General features: G+C 56.2%; 1 protein-coding gene across 1 annotated transcript in view; it reads right to left on the reverse strand.

The window, feature by feature from the left end:
- The window catches only part of TTC34 (tetratricopeptide repeat domain 34), a 19729-nt gene extending 2722 nt beyond the window's left edge, over nucleotides 1-17007 (reverse strand). Inside the window, exons 1-7 of the mRNA XM_021684360.2 lie at nucleotides 16230-17007; nucleotides 7962-8820; nucleotides 6318-6543; nucleotides 4875-5079; nucleotides 3499-3665; nucleotides 2303-2573; nucleotides 1292-1506 (exon numbers count right to left, since the gene is read on the reverse strand). Of these exons, the coding sequence (XP_021540035.1) occupies nucleotides 1292-1506; nucleotides 2303-2573; nucleotides 3499-3665; nucleotides 4875-5079; nucleotides 6318-6543; nucleotides 7962-8820; nucleotides 16230-17007 (2721 nt within the window). The remainder of the gene's footprint in view (nucleotides 1-1291; nucleotides 1507-2302; nucleotides 2574-3498; nucleotides 3666-4874; nucleotides 5080-6317; nucleotides 6544-7961; nucleotides 8821-16229) is intronic.
- Between the last annotated feature and the right edge of the window lie 862 nt (nucleotides 17008-17869).

A 17869-nucleotide genomic window follows, 5' to 3' on the forward strand; every position in this document is an offset into this window, starting at 1 on the left:
TCCTGTCTTAGAGACCCCCGCCCCGCACTCTCCTCTCCGCTCGGAGACCCCCGCCCGGCACCCCCCCTCCTGTCTTGACCTCCGCCTGGCACCCCTCCTCCTGTCTCGGAGACCCCCTCCGGGCACCCTCATAAAGGCTCAGAGACTCCACCCAGCTCCGTCCTATGAACCAGAGCAGTCTCCGTGCTGAGACCCCAGCCAGACCACTCCTCAGGGCTCTGCTCTGAGCTCCAGGTCCTGATGACCCATTCCCCTTGGGGCAGTTGTCACCCTGCATTCCCCAGGGCTCTCTCTGCTCTTCCCGCCCCTAAGGCCTGTGCAGCCACCTGCTCTGTTAAACCCCCTGGTTGAAACACCAGTGTGGTTTCTGTTCTTCCAGGGTCCCCAGAGAACCCCCTAGAGTCCTGGGCACACGCTAGCGTGAGGAGGTAAGGTACTTGCCCCAGGCCACTCGCGGTTTGGTTCTGAGTCACTCCCACTCCAAGGCTTGTGCTCGGGGCCTCCTCTTCCTGCTGGTCCCTCCCCTCCCCTCCGCACAGGTGAAATGCAGCCACTTCGGGGGATTCCTCTCTGCGCTGTCCCCCACCTTCGCTCTCCTCCCGTCTGCTGGGGCTCCTGCCTCCAGCTGGTGGATGGCGCAGCCCCTTCCGTCTGTCACACTGGGCCCAGAAACCTCTCCCCCCATCCCGCCCCCTCCTCCATCCACAGCAGCTGCACTGACGTTCTGCCCGTTTCTGGCCCTCGCCTTGGCCTGTCTGTCCCATCATGGCTTCACCTCCAGTGCCACCTCGTTTCACTACTGGCCTGTTGCAGGGTCTTCTCAATACCACCACACTCAGGAGGGCACCTGCACCCTGTCTCCACTGAGACGGGAGGCCCACAGGGTGGGGCAGCGGCTCCACCGTCCCACCGAATAGACAGTGGAACGAAAATCAGCCAGCCAGCCTCAGTGGCCCTAGCCCAACGCCCGCCTCAGCCCGCTGCCTTCCTGCCAGGCTCTCACCCGACCAGGGGCTGGGCGTGGGCTTCCTGCAAGGGCCAGGTGCTCCTGGCTGGCTGGGCCGGCTCCGAGGAGGGGTCTGCGCTCTCTCCCAGGCCCTGTCCCTTGTGGCCTAGATGCCTCATGCAGAGAAGCCGGGAGGTTGCTGGGGTTTAAGCTTGTCTTAAACCGGCTTGTCTCCCCCCTGGCCCCCAACTGAAACCGGGGAGCAGGGAGGGCACAGCAGCCCTGAGCACGGCGGGGTCCGGGGTGCTGGGGAGGCGCTGGGGGCGGGGGCTCCGCCGAGCACACCTGGCTGAGGCTCTGCCGCTCCGAGGCCTCCAGGCGCCGCAGCAGGAAGCCGAGTTCCTGGGCCTCCGTCTCGGCCAGGCACTGCAGGTCCCGCACAGCAGCGGGTACGTCTCCCTTCTTGAGCTGGAGCAGGCCTCGCCGGGCGCGGGCCGCCTCTGACCGTGGGGTGGGCTGCAGGGCTTTTTGCAGGCAGGCGCCAGCTTCCTCATAGCTGCCTGTCAGTGATCCAGGAAGGACAGTCAGGGGGTGCTGGGGCAGGGGGCGAGAGAGGTGGGACGCTGGCCAGAGCCTCTCTTGCTCAGTGTTGGTTCAGGGAGGGGCCAGCTGGTGGAGGGGCTCAGGCCCGGGGGCAGGGGGACACAGTGACACCACGCCAGCCCCAGCTTGCCTGTTGAGCCCGTCATGGGGGGTCACTAGGGTGCAAGACCCCCAGGTTGAGCAGCAGGTCTCTGAGCATGCTCACTGTGGTCACCACAAGGGGGCTCTCCTGAGCACCTGCGGGAATATATACTGGGCGGCAGGGCAGTGTAGGCCTGGCTGGGGGCCCTCCACAGGCTTGGAGGTGACAGTGACAGGTCAGGGAAATGCAGGCTGCACAGAGCTCTCTCCTTTCACATTAGGACTGTAATATTCTTGGGATTTGGGCACATGGGGGCTTGACACAAGCCCACCTACAATACGGCCTGGTGTTCCATAGGTACTCTGTAAACATCTGTTGAATAATTGCATGAGCTAATGAGAAGCCCCAATCATCTGGGTCCTTTTATGGAACCCCAAATTGCTCCTTTGTCTCTCCTCCCTGAAGGCAAAACCACACAGGTGAATGAGAGCTCAAGACACTTGCACCCCAGGCCCCACACAGGGACCTGGTCACAGGGATCAGGATTTGGGGTGGAAAGACCCCAGGAGGCACTGAATCCAGGGTCTCTCTCTCCCATTTTACAGAATAGAATCAAGGGTGAGAGGGGCTGGGACAGACACCCACATTCCCCAAACACAGGCCGGGCATACCCATTGCAGTGAGTGCGTCTGCCAGCAGGATGTGTCCACTTGGCTGCCCGGCATCGATTTTGATCAGCGCTTCCCCCACAGCTAGGAGGCCCCGGGCGTCCTCGTCGCTGAGGGGGGCCCCAGTGTCCAGCGTCTGGCTCAGGAGGGCCCGGCAGCGGGACCAGAGGCCCTGGGTGATGAGGGCCTGAGCCTCCGGCTTCAGAGAGCGAATCTCAGGGACCACTGTCCTGGGGTCGAGCTTCAGAGCCAAGAGGATGTCATCCACAGCTTCCTGCAGGGGGGAGGAGGGCAGGGTGGGCGGCAGAATCGCCTCCGCTGGGCATCTGCCTGGGTGTTGGGGATACCAGAAGGGGCAGACGGCCCAGCTCCTGCCCTCCGCAGCCGGAGGGCCCCTCTGCTGAGCTACAGGACGCTGAGCATGGTGAGCCAGTGAACTGGAGCTGTGGGAAGGGAGGGATGGCCGGACCGAGGAGGGCTCACACTGAGAGCCCACAGCAGGCTGGAGCAGAAATCAGGCTGCCAGCGCCCACGGGCAGGGGGGTGTCAGACATCCTGAGGGGCAGACGCCAGCTCCACCTGTAGGGGCTCCCCCCTCAGCGGCATCTGGCATCATTTCTCCTTAATTAAGAAGCCTGGCAGGCAGGTCACCTCTGGGCTGCAGAGCCTCAGGGCAGACACTCAGTTTCAGCCACTCACCTGTGACCTTGCTCTTGGCTGAGAAGTGCCCCTGTCCAGGACTGTGCAGCTGTGGCCGCCTGCGGACAGGTTTTCTCTGGGAAAAGCACCCGCCTGGGGCCCGACAGTGTGGGTACCCCCCCACCCCTGTCCCTGCAAGCTGACCGCTTGAATCCACGGGCTCTGTGCAGACAGCTCAGGGTGTGGTACCCAAGAAGGCAGCTGAGGTCTTGTTATTTTAAGCGGGGGGATGGGGGTGTCTAGTAGCCCCCAGGGTTTGCACAGTCCATGCTGAGGCTGGGAGGCAGCGGGCCTCTTCCCATGGAAGGTGTGATGATGATGTGAGCCCCGAGCAGGAAGGGTTTTAATGGGCGTCTCACACTCAGGACGGCCTGGCCCTGCTCCCTCTAGGCTTGGGCTGAGAAGGAAGACCGTGCTGGTTCTTCTAGGTGCCCCTCCCCTAAAGCACTGTTCCCTTAACCCCACGTGCCCATCCGGGCGGGGAGGGTGGGGCCCGGTACCTTCTGCTGGCCCAGGGCCAGGTGCAGAAGTGCCCGACCGCACAGCGCCTGCACGTTCTTCGGCTCAGCCCGCAGCACTGAGTTGAAGTCAAACATGGCCGTCTTCTTCTGGCCCAGGAGCCCGTAACAGCGGGCTCGGATGAGCAGGGACTCAACTGCCTGACTCCCTGGAGGAAGGGGGGGTGTGGCATTGGGACATGACCGCTGCTGGGCCTTGGTGGGTACAACGTGTCTGCCCTCATCCAGCATTTGCTGGTACCCAACAGTGGGGTGGGGCAGGGGGGCACCAGCTTCGAGGCCACCTTGGGGAGCTCACAGACCACTGGGCACCAAGACACGGTCTTGGAGGGCCGATGGGGTTGATCTGGGGGCACTGGCTGTGGGAAACAGGGAGCCCAACTGTGAGGATGGCATCTAGGCTGGTGGAGAGTCAGACGGGGGTCCCGAGAGGAGGGGCCGCTGCAGCTGCATCTGAGGTGAGGCCAGGTGAGCGGCCAGGAGGCGGACGGGTCCTTGGGGCTGGACATGGAATAGTCAAAGGTGGGAAGGTGCCACGTGGGCAGGGAGGAGCCCTCTGAATGCTGGGCACAGAAGCCCCTCCCCAAGGACAGCACCCTCGGTGAGTCTGTCCCGTGACGGACAGAACGACGCACGCTCTGGCTCGTGTCCCCTTCCTCACTAATGTGTGCAGGGCATGAGCTCTGCTGCACCAGGCACCAGCCCTGTGCTGTCCATGAACTAGCTCACGTGATCCTCACTCCCACCCCCTCGCCAGTGTCTCTGTCACCCACTTTGAGAAGAGGTAAGTGCAGAGCCAGGAGTCCACCTGCTGTTCTCATCTGAAGTCCACGCTTTGAATCTCCATGCAACCCAGGAAATCGGGGTGCATCCTTGGGAAAGTCCCTTCCCTTCAGATTGGGTGCCCTATGACCCTGTGCTAAGAAGGCCCAACTGCAAGAGGCTCTGTCACCCAGGATGGTGCTGGGTGGGTTGGCTGGGCAAATGGGGACACCAGCTACACTCATACAGAGACACCCCACTATCTCCAGGAAGGGCCTCTCCCCGTTGGAGAGGGGCCAAGCTGGGAGAATGGCCTCAATCAAGGGCGGCCCTCCTACGCACAGGGCCCAGGGTGCCAGGAGGATCGCGGCTCAGGTCCCAGCTAGTCTGGCCCCTCTCCCACGCTTTAGCGTGCTCACCTGGACAGCTAGGGCCTCAGGGCAAGGCGTGCTCCGCGAGCGGCCGCAGCGCACGGACACACCCGTGAACCAAGAGCGGGCTTGGTTCCGCCCGGTCTCTGACCCCCGCATTGCTCCTCTTGCCTCTAGGTACCTGGCACAGGGTGGGAACCCCGGGGGCGGGCGGGCAGCAGCTACCTGCAGCGAAGATGGCCAGAGAGAGATAGGCGATGGCCTCCCTGGTGCGGGCTGTGCCCTCGGCCTCGCTGGGCCGCGCCCGCAGGATGGCCAGGGCCCGAGCGTGGCAGTGGCCCCGCAGCATCTGCCGGTCCTCGTGGCGGACGACGTCCAGGGTGGGCTGGAGGCACGCCGTGTCCCCGGACTGGACCACCTTCTTCACCAGCTGCAGGGGCAAGGCAGCCACCGGGTTCCTCCCTGTGCCTGATGCCCAGCCCACTCCACCCTCAGCCCCCCTTGCGGGGGCGAGGCGCGCGGGGCGTGGCCCGAGAGCCGGAGCGTCCGGGGCGGGGCCTGGGGCGGGGCGTACAGGGGTGTGGCCCTCGGGGATTGGCTCAGGGGCAGGGACTGAGCGTCCCCGGCGCTAAGCCCAGGGAAGGCGGAGGGCCCGAGGTGTGAGCCTGCGCGGGGCTGCTCCTCTGGGCTGCACGGCCAGGGGTGGGGTGGGGGGTCCCAGTGTCCCCGAGCCGGAGGACCTCCTCCGTGGCATGGAGGTGGAGCTCTCGCTTCACCGGCCCACACACTGCAGGTCCAAATGAGAAGCGCGGGGAAAGGGGGTTTTCAAATCATAAGGTGACCGAGGGCACCGGGCGAGGAGCAAATGCGCTGGGACCAGTGCCCGCTCTGGGTGGAGCGAGACTCCGGGTGGACATAACCTTGGCTCTCTGAGCGGCTCCGTCCCACAGAGACCCGATGCTGCCCCTGCTGGCCGCTCGCTGAAGACACAGGTCCCAGAGCAGAAGGATCGGCCGGTTCCTGGGCATCCTTCCCTCTCCCGCCTGTGTGGCCCAGGGCAGGGGAACCAGGAACCCAAATCCGGCCAGAGCAGAAGTTGACAGGCCCCAAAGCCCGACATCTTCCCCCTGGAACATAACCTTCTGACCCCGGTTCCAACGCGAAGCCCTCTTAACACCGGAGGGAGGCGAAGTTCTGCTTTTCCTGGGAGCAGGGTGGTCTTGGAGGTGAGGTGAGGTGAGCAGGATCTGAGGACCTGGAGGCCTCTCTGCCATTCCCCTCCCTAGGCAGGGTCACCTCCTAGCCTAGTTTACTTGGGAGGTTTGGGTCGGAGCTCAGTCTACACCTGACTTTTGGCCCTTTTCCTTCATGACACAACAAAAGCAAATATGAAGCACCTACTGCATGCTGGAGACCTGCTGGGCCCTGGGGTACTTGCTCCAGCTATTTCGGGACAACCCACAAGACCAGAGCACAGACGAAGAGACTGCGGGTCAGGGAGGTGAGGGGGCCTTGCTGGAGGTGGCAGAGCCCGGGGCTGATACGCGTTTTACCTGCTCCAAAGTCCAGGCTGAGGGGTGCAGAGTGAGGCGCCCAGAGGCCCGTGCCCTCCGCAGGGCTGTGGCCCATCTCCACCTGCCCTGCTGTGGCCCCCCGGGGCCTGCTCACCTGGTTTGCATCGTAGAAGAAGCCCCTCCGCAGCTGCAGCAGGGCCAGTCGCGCGAGCACAGGGGCCGCGTGGGGCCTCCGGGAGAGGGCCAGCAGCAGGGCCTTGTGGGCATCCTCCAGACGGCCCAGGCGGTACAGGGCATCAGCCCCCAGGAGGCTTGAAGCCTCATCTTCCCTGTCCAACTCCACCAGGAGCGTGGCCAGCTGGTACACACCATGGGCATCCCTGTGGAGAGAGTAGCTGGGGGAGAGGCAGCCAAGCCTCTGTCTACACCCCTTTCAGCTGCCCAGGAAGGTGGGCCACAGGCAAATTCTATCCCCGCACACCTGGTCCAGGCAGCTCCCTTCCCACCCAGCCACGGAGCCCCGGGTCCTACTGGAAGGACCCTCACACACGGGGTCTCTGGAAACCACAGCTGCCCTCTCTGACATACATCCCTCGGTGCTCACTCCCTGCCCCATCTTCCCACCACCCCGTGTGGCAAGCATTTTGCAGATGGAAGACAGCTTCCATCTGTGGGCTGACCACAAGCCAACCCTGCCTTAGTTTCCTTTTCTGTAGAAATGGGATAACAGTGTTGGCCTTGCAGGGCTCAGGGGTGTGTTCAAGGCAGTTAGAGAACACACAGGCTTCACTTGGAATGCTCCTGGTGTGCTGGGAATGTGAATGAGCTCCCACTGGGAGAAGGGCTGGAGCCTCCAATTATGACAATTCCCAGAGACAAAAAGTATAAAGGGCCCCAATCTTGCGCAATTCCTCCTCACCAGCACATCAAAGCAATTTGAACTGAGCAACCTGCAGGCAGAGAAAGTGTGTGTGTGTGTGTGTGTGTGTGTGTGCACGCAGGGTGGGTGGTGGCAGCAGACCTGACATCAAACATGCCCCCCAGGAGGCCCCCAGCTCAGTGCTTTGAGCTTTGTTAAAACACCTCCCTGTCACCTCTCAGCAGCCAGAGAAGTGCAAATCAAAACAGCTGCAGGGTTATCCATTAGGCTGGCAGAAAAATTCCAAAACGAACATCAGGGCTGGGCATGTGGCTGGACGGGCAGATGGGCAGCTCGGGAAGTCGAGGACCTCACAGTGGGCTGCGCTCTCTGACCCTGAAACCCCACCTCTGTGTCCATACTCAGGACAGAACACTGTGGAGGCGTTTAGCTATAACAAAGGGCAAGCTCTAGGAATGGTCAAGGAATTATGGCATGGTCACAGGGCGGGCTATAGATTGGGGTGCCCGAGAAGGAATCCAGAGGCAAAGGAAATGTCCGTGATCTACCGAGTAAAAAAAGGGGGCTATAACTTGCACATAGAGTTCACATTCAGTTTAGTTTCTATGCTCAGAGAGAAACAACTAGAAGGGAGTGCCATCGGTGGGGTGATGGGAAAGTTGTATTTTTTCATGCCCATTTTTGAGTTCTTAATTTTCTATGGTAGTTAGGCCCACAGAGCATCACACTGTTTGTGGCTGGGAGTCCTAAGATCTGGGCTTCAGCACTAAAACTGCCATCCATGATTTAGGGAAATCCCCCAGCTGCTTCCTGCCTCAGTTTACTCATCTGTAAAGAAGGAAGACACACACCCCTAGCTACCTCGCAGGAGACCAGAATGAAGCAGTAGCCCCAGGGGTACGCGGGGCTAGTTTTTACCCTTCCTGCGCCTCGGGGCTGTCCATCTCCACGGCCTTACTCCGGCGGCCCCGTGTGCCCGTGAGCCCCAGGTCTGGCCTCCGCTGCAGCATCCTGCGGCCCTCCTCCTGCAGCACGGTCAGCAGGAGGCCCCTCTGGTTCCAGGGGACGTAGGCCTTGGCGACGAGCAGTGCCTCCTCGGGGTGCAGGCGGCAGGCGGTGACATAGTCCAGCGCACCCAGGAACGCGCTACCCTCCAGCACCCTCAACAGCCCTCGGCCACACAGCGCACGCACGCAGCTGCCCAGGTGCGGCGGCGCGTGCTCCACCACCTCCTGGAAGTCCTCCCGGGCGCGCGGTGCATCGCCGACGTGCAGCGCGCAGAAGCCGCGCAGCACCAACAGGGGCGCGCGGTCTCGGCTGTGGGCCCTGATGCGGTAGTCCGCACGGTCCTCGGGGCGCTCAGGCCGCAGCAAGCGCTCGCACAGCGCCCTGGCGCCCGCCGCGTCCCCCGCCAGCAGCAGGCACTCGGCCAAGCGAGTGCCCAGGGCCCGGCGCCCCCCAGGCGGCGCAACGCGCAGCAGGACACGGAGCGCGCAGGTCACCGGGGCCAGCAGCTCCAGGCCCGAGTTTTCGCGGAGCTCAGCGCGGCTCCGCACGGCCTCCTGGAAGTGGGCGAAGCCCATGTCCGCTGCCTCCTGCGCCTGGGCCCGCACGCGCTCTCGGTCCTCCGCGGAGAGCACTGCCTCAAACTGCCTCCGCGCCCTCGAGGGGCTCTGTCGGAAGGCCTCATGCAGGTCCCGAAGCAGGTCCCGGGCGCCACTGTCCAGGAATAAGGCCGCGGCTGCGCGGGTGACCAGCAGAGCGGCCCGATGCTCACCTGGGGAGAGAAACAGAAGCACTGGCCCTGCCTGTCGGGTCACATCCTCCAGGGTGCCACCTGTAGCCCCCCACCGTCCAGCGCTTTGGACCCTCTGAAGCATCTCACGGCATCTCCCGAGAGTGTCCCAGTAGTCCAGGACATTGCATTACCACGATAGACCCTCAGCGACAGAGCAGAAATCAGGAGGGACAGCTGGGGTGGGCAGCCGCATGCATGCCTACCCAGCAGTGCTCTCTTCCCATGGGTTCAAAGTCAACCTCACCTATTGGCCAACAAGGACATTTAGTTACAAAACCTCTTTACTTTTTAATGATGGATTTGGGGATTGAGTTCCCTCTTCTGGGATTCGCGCCCCCAGGTTAGTGCTGAGGTTCTGACCCTGTGACCTTGGGAGGGGCTGGTTGTTACTCCAGCATTTTTGCTTCTTGCCGTCTTGGGGCAATGTTGGGGCCCAGAGCTTCCCTCTGAAACAGGGACTGCAGTCAGGTGCAGGAAAGAGGGAAAGGCACACCCAGTGCTGCTTACACTGTGGGGGACTTGGGCCATTTACTGGATCTCACTGTGCCTCAGTTTCCTTTTCTGCTTTATAATGGGGTTTACAATGGTCTGCACTCGGGGCGCCTCGGTGGCACAGTCGTTAAGCATCTGCCTTTGGCTCAGGTCATGATCCCAGGGTCCTGGGATCGAGCCCCACATCGGGCTCCCTGCTTGGTGGGAAGTCTGCTTCTCCCTCTCCCACTCCCCCTGCTTGTGTTCCTGCTCTCACTATCTCTCTCTCTCTGTCAAATAAATAAATAAATTCTTAAAAAAAAAAAAAAAAAGGTCTGCACTCACAGGGCCACGAGGATGAAATGGATTAATGCTTGTCTAGTGCTTGGAACAGTAAAAGGGCCCCTGGGGGGCCTTTTACTCAGTGAGGTTCCCATCAGCAACAGCGTCATCCCACCTCCTCATACCTCATGTCCAAGTGTGCTCATGAGGATGGGGGCTTTCTGGTAACGAAACCAAGCCATCCTTTCCCAACAGGGCCCCAGGCAGGTGCACACCGTGGAGAGCATCCCAGAAAACTCAGTGCTGGCAGGAGCTCAAGATCATGGGCACCCACCTTTGCATTGCAGGTTAGGAAAATACCTCTGGGGGGGGGGAGCTTTGCAGAACCCCAGTGATTCTCAATCCTGGGTCTCAGAACGTCCACTCTAGTGCTTTTGGCATGGAGTCTTTCACAATTCTCAAAGAGCTTTCTCTCAACATTTACACCAATACAGGAGAGGGTAAAACACCTTCACTTCTGCATGGAAGCAAGCCTGCTGGGACCCTGCCCCTTTTCTGTTAGGGTAAGCATCACGCCACAGCCCAGAGTTATGTAAAAAGAAAAACATCTTGCATCCTGAGATCAACCAACCATCCAGCCAACCAGCCAGCCAACAAGGTCACCCTGTCTAGTCCTGGTGGCCAAAGAAAAAGGGACTTTGGGCCTTTCCAGTCAGTTACTAACTCCTGAACAAAACAATTCTACACCTGATTTTTGCGGTAGTTCATGGATCCTAGGGAGTTGCAGTAGGTGGAGAGCCCTTGGGCCCTGGGGGGATTTGTTACTTATTTATCCACATGAAAGTGTGTTCTCTGCTCTGCTTCTGATGTTCCAGTTACACACATTAGGCTTCTAGACATTGTCCCACAGGTCACCAAGGTTCTGCTCATTTTTCTGGTGTTCTTCATATTGGATAATTTCTATCTTCAACTTGACTGACTCTTCTGCTTTCTCCATTATGCTATGAATTTTTCAATTCTAGAACCTCCATTTCATTCTTTTTTTTTTAATAGTTTCCTTTTACCTGTTCAGATTCCACATCTGTTCATTCATCATGACCATATTTTCCTTTAGTTCTTGAACACATCTATGATAGTTCCTTTAAAGTCCTTAGTCTGCTCATTTCAGCACCTGGATCATCTTGGGGTCAGTTTATATTGACTTGTCTCCTGACGGTGGCTCACATTTTAATTTCCTGTTTCTTTGCATGTCTAGTAATTTTTAAAAATTGTACACTAGGCATCTGGTTGGTGTTTTGTAGACACTGGATTTAGCCATGTTCCTCTGAAGAGGACTGAATTTTGTTTTAGCGGGCAGTTACATGGGATAGGATTGAACTCCATATTCTGTCTTATCTTTGCTAGGCACAGCTAAAATCTCCAGTTAGCTCTTGTAGTTCTTGCTGGCTCCAGCAGCTGCTCTTTCAGACCACTCAGTCTCTCCCACGTATGTGTAGTTTAGTGGTCCTCCAAGGATTTAAGTGGATTTAATACACAGGTTTTGGGTCTAGTCCCCTCTGTGGCTCCCTCCTTTTCAGAATTTTCCTTCTAAACTTTCCAGCCACTTTTCTCAGCCTGAACTCTGTCCTACAACATCTCAAGCCAATAAAACTGCAGCTTCCTGTTCTGCGTGGATAAAGCATGGATTGAGGAGTTTCCTCAGGCAAAAAGCTGCAAGGCTGCAAATCTCACATTGTATAGCCCTCTTCTTTCAAGGGTCAACTTCCAGTTTCTGCCCACATTTGGTCACTGTTCAGTGCCTCCAAATAATTGCATTTTGTATTTTGTCCAAATTTTATCATTGCTATCTGTGGGACACAGGCTGGTCACGCCAGTCCCCTAATATGGAAGCCAGACTCTTCTATTGGTAGACTTAAAAACTGTGACAATATGGGAGGATACAAAATACTATCTCATCATTGTTTTAATTTTAATTTTCCTGATTACTGGTGAGGGCAATTTATTTAATTAGATTAATTTAATTAAAAATTTTTTTCCAACCTGGTGGGTGGAAAGTGGTATCTCATTGTTTTAATTTGCATTCGTATCATTACTATGATGTTGAACATTTTTCACGTTTCTTTGTCATCTGTGTTTTCTCTTATGGGAAATGCTTTTGCCAATTCCCATATTGGATTTTTTTTTTCTTATTGATATGTCAGAATTCTTCAAGTACTCTGGCTATTAATCTTTTGCTCATTGTATATTTTGCAAATATTTTCTCCCTGATGTGGATTTTCTTTTCATTTTTTATAGTTATGGGCAAAATGGAAGTTAACATTTTTAATTAAATCAAACATAACAAATTTCCCTTTACTGTTTCCAATTTTTGTATTTTTTTTTAAGATTTTATTTATTTATTTGACAGAGAGAGAGAGAGAGCACAAGCAGGGGGAGCAGCAGCCAGAGGGAGAAGAAGGTTCCCCACTGAACAGGGAGCCCGACGTGGGACTCGATCCCAGGACCCTGGAATCATGACCTGAGCTGAAGGCAGATGTTTAACTGACAGAGCCACTCAGGTGTCCCTCCACTTTTTGTATCTTAAGAAGTCCAGCTATCCACAGAAATCTTAATGATATTCTCTTATATTTTCTTTTAGAAACTATAAAACTTAGCTATCACATAATCCACCTAGAATTTACTTTTTTTTTTTTTTTTCCCAGAATCAGCACCATCCACTGAATAATGGTCCTCTTCTTTCCCTATAGATTTGTAATGCTCACTCTCACATATTAAGTTCTGGATACCTATGGGTCTGTTTCTGGCCTGTCTAATTTGTTTTATTGGTCTTTCTATCCCTCACTTAAGTCAATAACCTTCTATATTGGGTAGTATAGCTTTGTATTAACTGGTAGAGTAAATATTTATACCACTACCTTCTTCTCCATCTTCTCTTTCTCCTCCCCCACCTCTCTCCCCACCTCCTGTTCATCTCTTTCCCCTTCCTCTTCTTCTTCATCTTGTCTATTATTGTTTTTTTGTTCTTCTTATTATAATACCAAATCTTTCTAACAATGGACATTGGATATCTATTTATATAGGTATTCGTTATTGTCTTTTAATAAAATTTTATAATTTTCTCCACAAAGTTGTATGGTTCTTTGAAATAAATTATTTTCTGTTGCTATGGTAAATGGTATAGTCTAAAATTATAAAGTTTCTATTTGTTGCTGGTGTCTATAAATATAAATGCTTCTGTATATCCTGTTAAATTCTGTTCCTATGTCTAATACATTTTTGTTGTTTCTGTTGGGTTTCTACATAGCTAATCATATTGTCTGGAATAACTTTGTTTCTTCCTTTCTAGTCTTACATTTATTTTCTTCTTATCTTATTGCATTGGCTAGGATCTCTAGTACAATAATAGATAATGGGAGAGTAGGCAGCTACTACATTCTTGATTTTAAATGGAAGGCTACTATCAACCACTAAGTTGATATTTTGGTAAGGTGTTGATAGATATTATTTTTTCAATTAAGTAAGTTTCCTTCTATTCTTTGTTTAAATTTGTGGGGTGTTAATATGTTATAAAATGCTTTTTCTGAATTCATTGCAATGAGCATATGCTCTTTTTTTCTTTCATTAATGAAGGTAGTGAATAATATTATTATGGAAACACAAAATTATAACTCCTATATTGAATTGAGTTTTGGCTAAAACAGGCATCAAAAACTGTTGCTCTGACTCAGCAGTTGTACTGGTTACTATCACTGTACAACAAACTCCCCCAAAACTTAGTGGCTTAAAACAATGACCATTTCAACAGCCAGAAGAACCCATGGTTCTTCCTCAGTCTGGACTGAGTTGAGTTGAGCTGGACAGTTCTGTTGATCTTACCTGGGGTCCCTCATGTCTGCACCCGTCTGTTGGCTTGGGCAAGAGGGTGTAAGGTGGCCTCACTCACAGGCCTGAGGCCTTGCTGTTGGCCATTGGTAGAGCCTCCCTCTGTGTGTGCCCTTGTGGTTCACTGATCTAGCTTCCTACATGGCACTGGGGGGCTGTTGCAAGAGGATGAAGGTGGAACTTATTGGGCCCCTTGAGGCATGGCCTCCAGAATCACATGACATCATGTTTATTCCTCTATTTTCTGTTGGTCCCAGCAAGACTTGAGGCCAAGCCAACTTCTGCCCCCTTGCTGTGAGGAGCTTTAACAACCATGGCCATGCTTTCTACCTACTGCAGTAATTCTTAATGAAAAACCTTGAATGGATGAGAGATGGTAGCCCTGGGCACTTTGGGAAGATTAACCACTCAGGGAACCTTGGTGCTTGGATGTTTACCCATAGGAGATTTGAGTTAAAACTATACTTATTCTTGTCTTCATATAGAGTATGTCTGCTTACTGAGAAGGGCAGAGCACTTTCCCAAATATACAGGGTTTGTTCAGTGTTTTCAAGGACCCTTATAAGTAACCTTGGGATTAGAATACATTTATTATAGGAAACTGTGTTTGTAAAAGGTCTGTTATAGGCCATTTATTTATTCATGTTGTAAGCCATGTTTGTGTGGATGGTGGCAATAGGGTGACTCCCTGTGACGTAAGTGACTTAGGTCTAAGGAATGCAGTGATTCTTAGGGAAGGTGGTCCTGTCCACTGCAGAGCCAAGGCAGGACAGACAAGCTTCCTGGCAGTCTCCCCTGGGTTGGGGGGTGGGGTGGGCAGAGCTTATCTAACACACTTGCTTCCTGATGTTGTAGCCTTGGGAATTCTGGTCTTGATGGGGGTCTCTACTGGTCATTAAGGTGGAAGGTCCCTCCTCCCTGGAAGTTGCTGAGTGCCCCCAGCCTCAATACCCCTGCTCACAGCCCACTGCACGTTTATGCTTTGGGCACGGAGGGCACCCTACTTTCTCATAAGCTCAGGATTCTTTGTGACTCTGTCGAGCCTCTTTGTACCTTTTATAGTAGGAAGGCTTCACGGCATCTGGTTTAGCGTATTTCCAGAAACAAATTTGCCCACTCACTTTTCAGTTCTTTCTGTCTGATCCCTCCCTCCCCAACACACAAACAATGGGGTCACCAGTAAACCCCATGTGGCACAGAAAATAGACACCTTCTGTCCTCTCGTCATGGAAATGGCAGCGTGTGCCTCATCATCTTGCAAATACCTGCATCTTCTGGCTCTCATCAGCACCCTGCAGGCTCCTCATTTTCTTCCTTCTTGTCCTCCTGTCCCCTTTGCTGGGTCCTTCTTTGTGGGGGCAGTGTGGTGGGTCATTAGGAGCCTACCACGAACACTCCAGGTGCCCTTGGAGGGTTGCCCATGGAAGTTGCATTCATTCTCATTGAATGCACATCGAACCTTACAATGGTTTGCCCACCTTGTGTTCAATGATGGCAGCTAGCATGGCCGTTCCGCATCTCTAAGTGTGTGGCTGACCCACTCCCTCCATATCTAAGCCCTTGACTCTGAATCTCTTCTTTGTGGGTTGGATTCTGAAATCCCTTCTTCAAACCAAGCCCCCTCTCACCTCAAGGCTCATGTGTTCAGCTGCCCAATGACATGGTCCACATGACTGACTCAAGGGACATCTTTTTTGAGCACTTAGTGGGTGATGCCATTTTAAGGGTCTGATACACACTTTCACTGAAATCCCAGCAGCAAGTTCAGAAGTGGGTGTAGCCCCCATCCCCACGTGCACACGGGGAAGCGGCACAGAGAGGGCCACCGGGCCGGGAGGGATCTTGGAGTGTCTGTGGTAGGCTGGTGTGTGGCTTCGGGCTCTCCAGCCATCCAGCCACTGCCCACGCCTCCACCAGAAGGAGGACTCTGTAAAGGGACCAGACAGGAGCAGTACCTCAAACCAGGTGTGTCCAAAGCCCCTGTAGCCCCCTTTTCCCTGTCTGCTCGTCCCCTGAGCTCTGCAACCCAGTGGCCAAACTCCTGAAATCATTCTTGACCCTCCTTCTTCCTCCACCTGTGCCTCTGCCATCTCTTGCCGGGACTGCTCCTCTGGCCTCCCGGCCTGGTCCTCTTCCCGGCCTCCCGGCCTCCCAGCCTCCCAGCAGCTTCTGTTATCACTCTGGCTCCTGTGGCACACTTTGCACACAGCAGACAGAAGAAACTATAGAAATGCAACCCAGGGAACCTCACTCCACAGTTCAAAACCCTCCCATGGCTCCTCGCTGCTCTGGGGGTAAAATACTAAGTCCTTTCAGGCCCAGCAGGGCTTAGCCAAATCTATTTCTTCCATGCCTCCCCTTCTCCCTCTGCTCCTGCCCCCCAACAGCCACTATGGTTCCATTCAGTGGCATGGACACCCCAAGTTCTTTCTCCCTTAAGGACCTGGCATGTCCTGTTTCTGCTGCTGGGAATCCTTTAGCCTTAATTCAAGTGACATCTCCTCCAAGAAGCCTACCCCGACCACCCAGCTAGGGCAGCACCTTGCAGGGTCCATTTTTCAAAGCACATATTTTGTTTGTTCCTTTTCTTGGGTGCTCTGTAAGGACAGGGCTTGCCCATCTTGTCACCGTGGTGTCCCCACCCCAGGAACAACCCCCCCACCCTACCATAACCAGAACTTAAGCACGCCGTGAAGGCATGGCGGGAGCGACTTTCACCCTGGCCCTTAGGGGGACAAGAACCGCACTCTTACCTTGGGGTGGGCTGCCCGTCAGGTCAGACTCAAGGGCCCGGCTGCACGCCAACCGGCAGTCCTCATACCTTCCACTGCGGAGTAGGACTTCCGGGGACAGGGCGTCACTCCACATGCCCCCAGGGTCCAGGGCTGCCAGGAGTCCCTGGCAGCCGGCCTCCTGCTGGCCAATGCTGTCCGCCTCCTGGTGCCCTGAGATATAGTCCTGCAGGGTGCTGATCAGCACGGGGAGGTAGGGCTGCTGATGGGTTCGAACAAAGGCCACGGTCCGGTCTGCACTGGAGGCAAAGGCCTGCAGATAGTCTGCCACGCCATCGTCCACCTGCACCCCGGACAGGATCCAGGCCAGGGCGCGGGTCAGCTGTAGCTCCAGGGCTTGCTGGGAGCCAGCATCCAGCAAGGTGCTGCAGCGCTGAACCACCTCCTGGTGGCGCCCCTGAGCCAGCAGGCTGGCCAGGGAGTGCAGGACCGCGGCGGGGTGGTCCGGGCAGAGGCTGGCCAGGAATGCGGAGGCCAGGGTCCCCGTCAGGGAGACAACCGCCATGCCGTCCCAGTGGATGGCGGGGATCTGGCTGTCACCGCGGCACCAGGCCTCTAGGGTGGCCACCACGGGTGCCCCTCGGGCCTCAGCCAGGGCAGCTCTGACGCTCCGCACGGCCGAGGGGGCGTGGCAGCTGAAGGCAGCCAGGTAGAAGGCGGTGGCCAGGAGGGGCTCTCCCAGGGCCAAGCGCTGGTCTCCTTCCCGGCAGAGGCAGGCCACGAGCTCCCGCGCCGACATTACGGCTGTGCCCATGGTGGGCGCATGTCCAGTCCTTGGCGGGCACCTGGGGTGGAGGCGGCGCGGTTAGTCCCCATTTCTCCCCACTGAGACCCCAGAGTCCGTGCAGAGCACGCTCGAGTGAAGAGTCGGTGGGGCTGGGCGCATCTGCCAGGGTTCCCCAGGCCAGGCTCCTTTCCTCTGCAGAATGAGACCCTTACCCTGCTCGGCGACCCACATGAAGAGCCGGGTGGCTTGTGGGGTCAGGGACTCCAGGCCATTGCTCCCCACCCCAACCCCAGCAGAGGACCCCACAGGAAGGTGGAACACCCCCACCCGCTCCCTGTCCAGGTCACCCAGGCCACCTTCTCTGCTGAGTCTCCAGAGACCCGCCCAAACTCAGGGCCAGACCTCTGCCCACCTCCCACAGCCCGCCATTCTGGGTGGGAGTGGTGGGCTGCTGGGGTGGTGAGGGGCACTTGCCGGGCTCTGGGGTGGGGGTGGGGACCCTCGTTGGCCCAGGCCAGGGGGTCAGTTCTGAGATTGGTTCTGGGGACCATCCCCTGCCACTCCCCTCCCCCCTTCCCAAATCTGATCTTAAGTACTAACTACAGTGCTCAGGGACAGTCTCTCTCGGGTCCCAAAGTGCCTGCACACAAACCCCACCCAACACACGCCCTGTAACACACAGACAGCCGCACAAGCACCCTGAGACATAGAGCACACGCCTGTGCGCTCACACACGCACACACGCTCACACACACTCACGCCTGGGCGCTCACACACGCACACCCGCCTGTGCTCTGAGCCCGTGCGGGGCGCGCGCGGCTGGCGGTGGGGAGGGGCGGTGGGTGCGGCTCCGCCCAGGGGTCGGTTTCCCGGG

Source organism: Neomonachus schauinslandi, chromosome 4 (assembly GCF_002201575.2).
Source record: "Neomonachus schauinslandi chromosome 4, ASM220157v2, whole genome shotgun sequence".
Classification (NCBI taxonomy): Eukaryota; Metazoa; Chordata; class Mammalia; order Carnivora; family Phocidae; genus Neomonachus; species Neomonachus schauinslandi.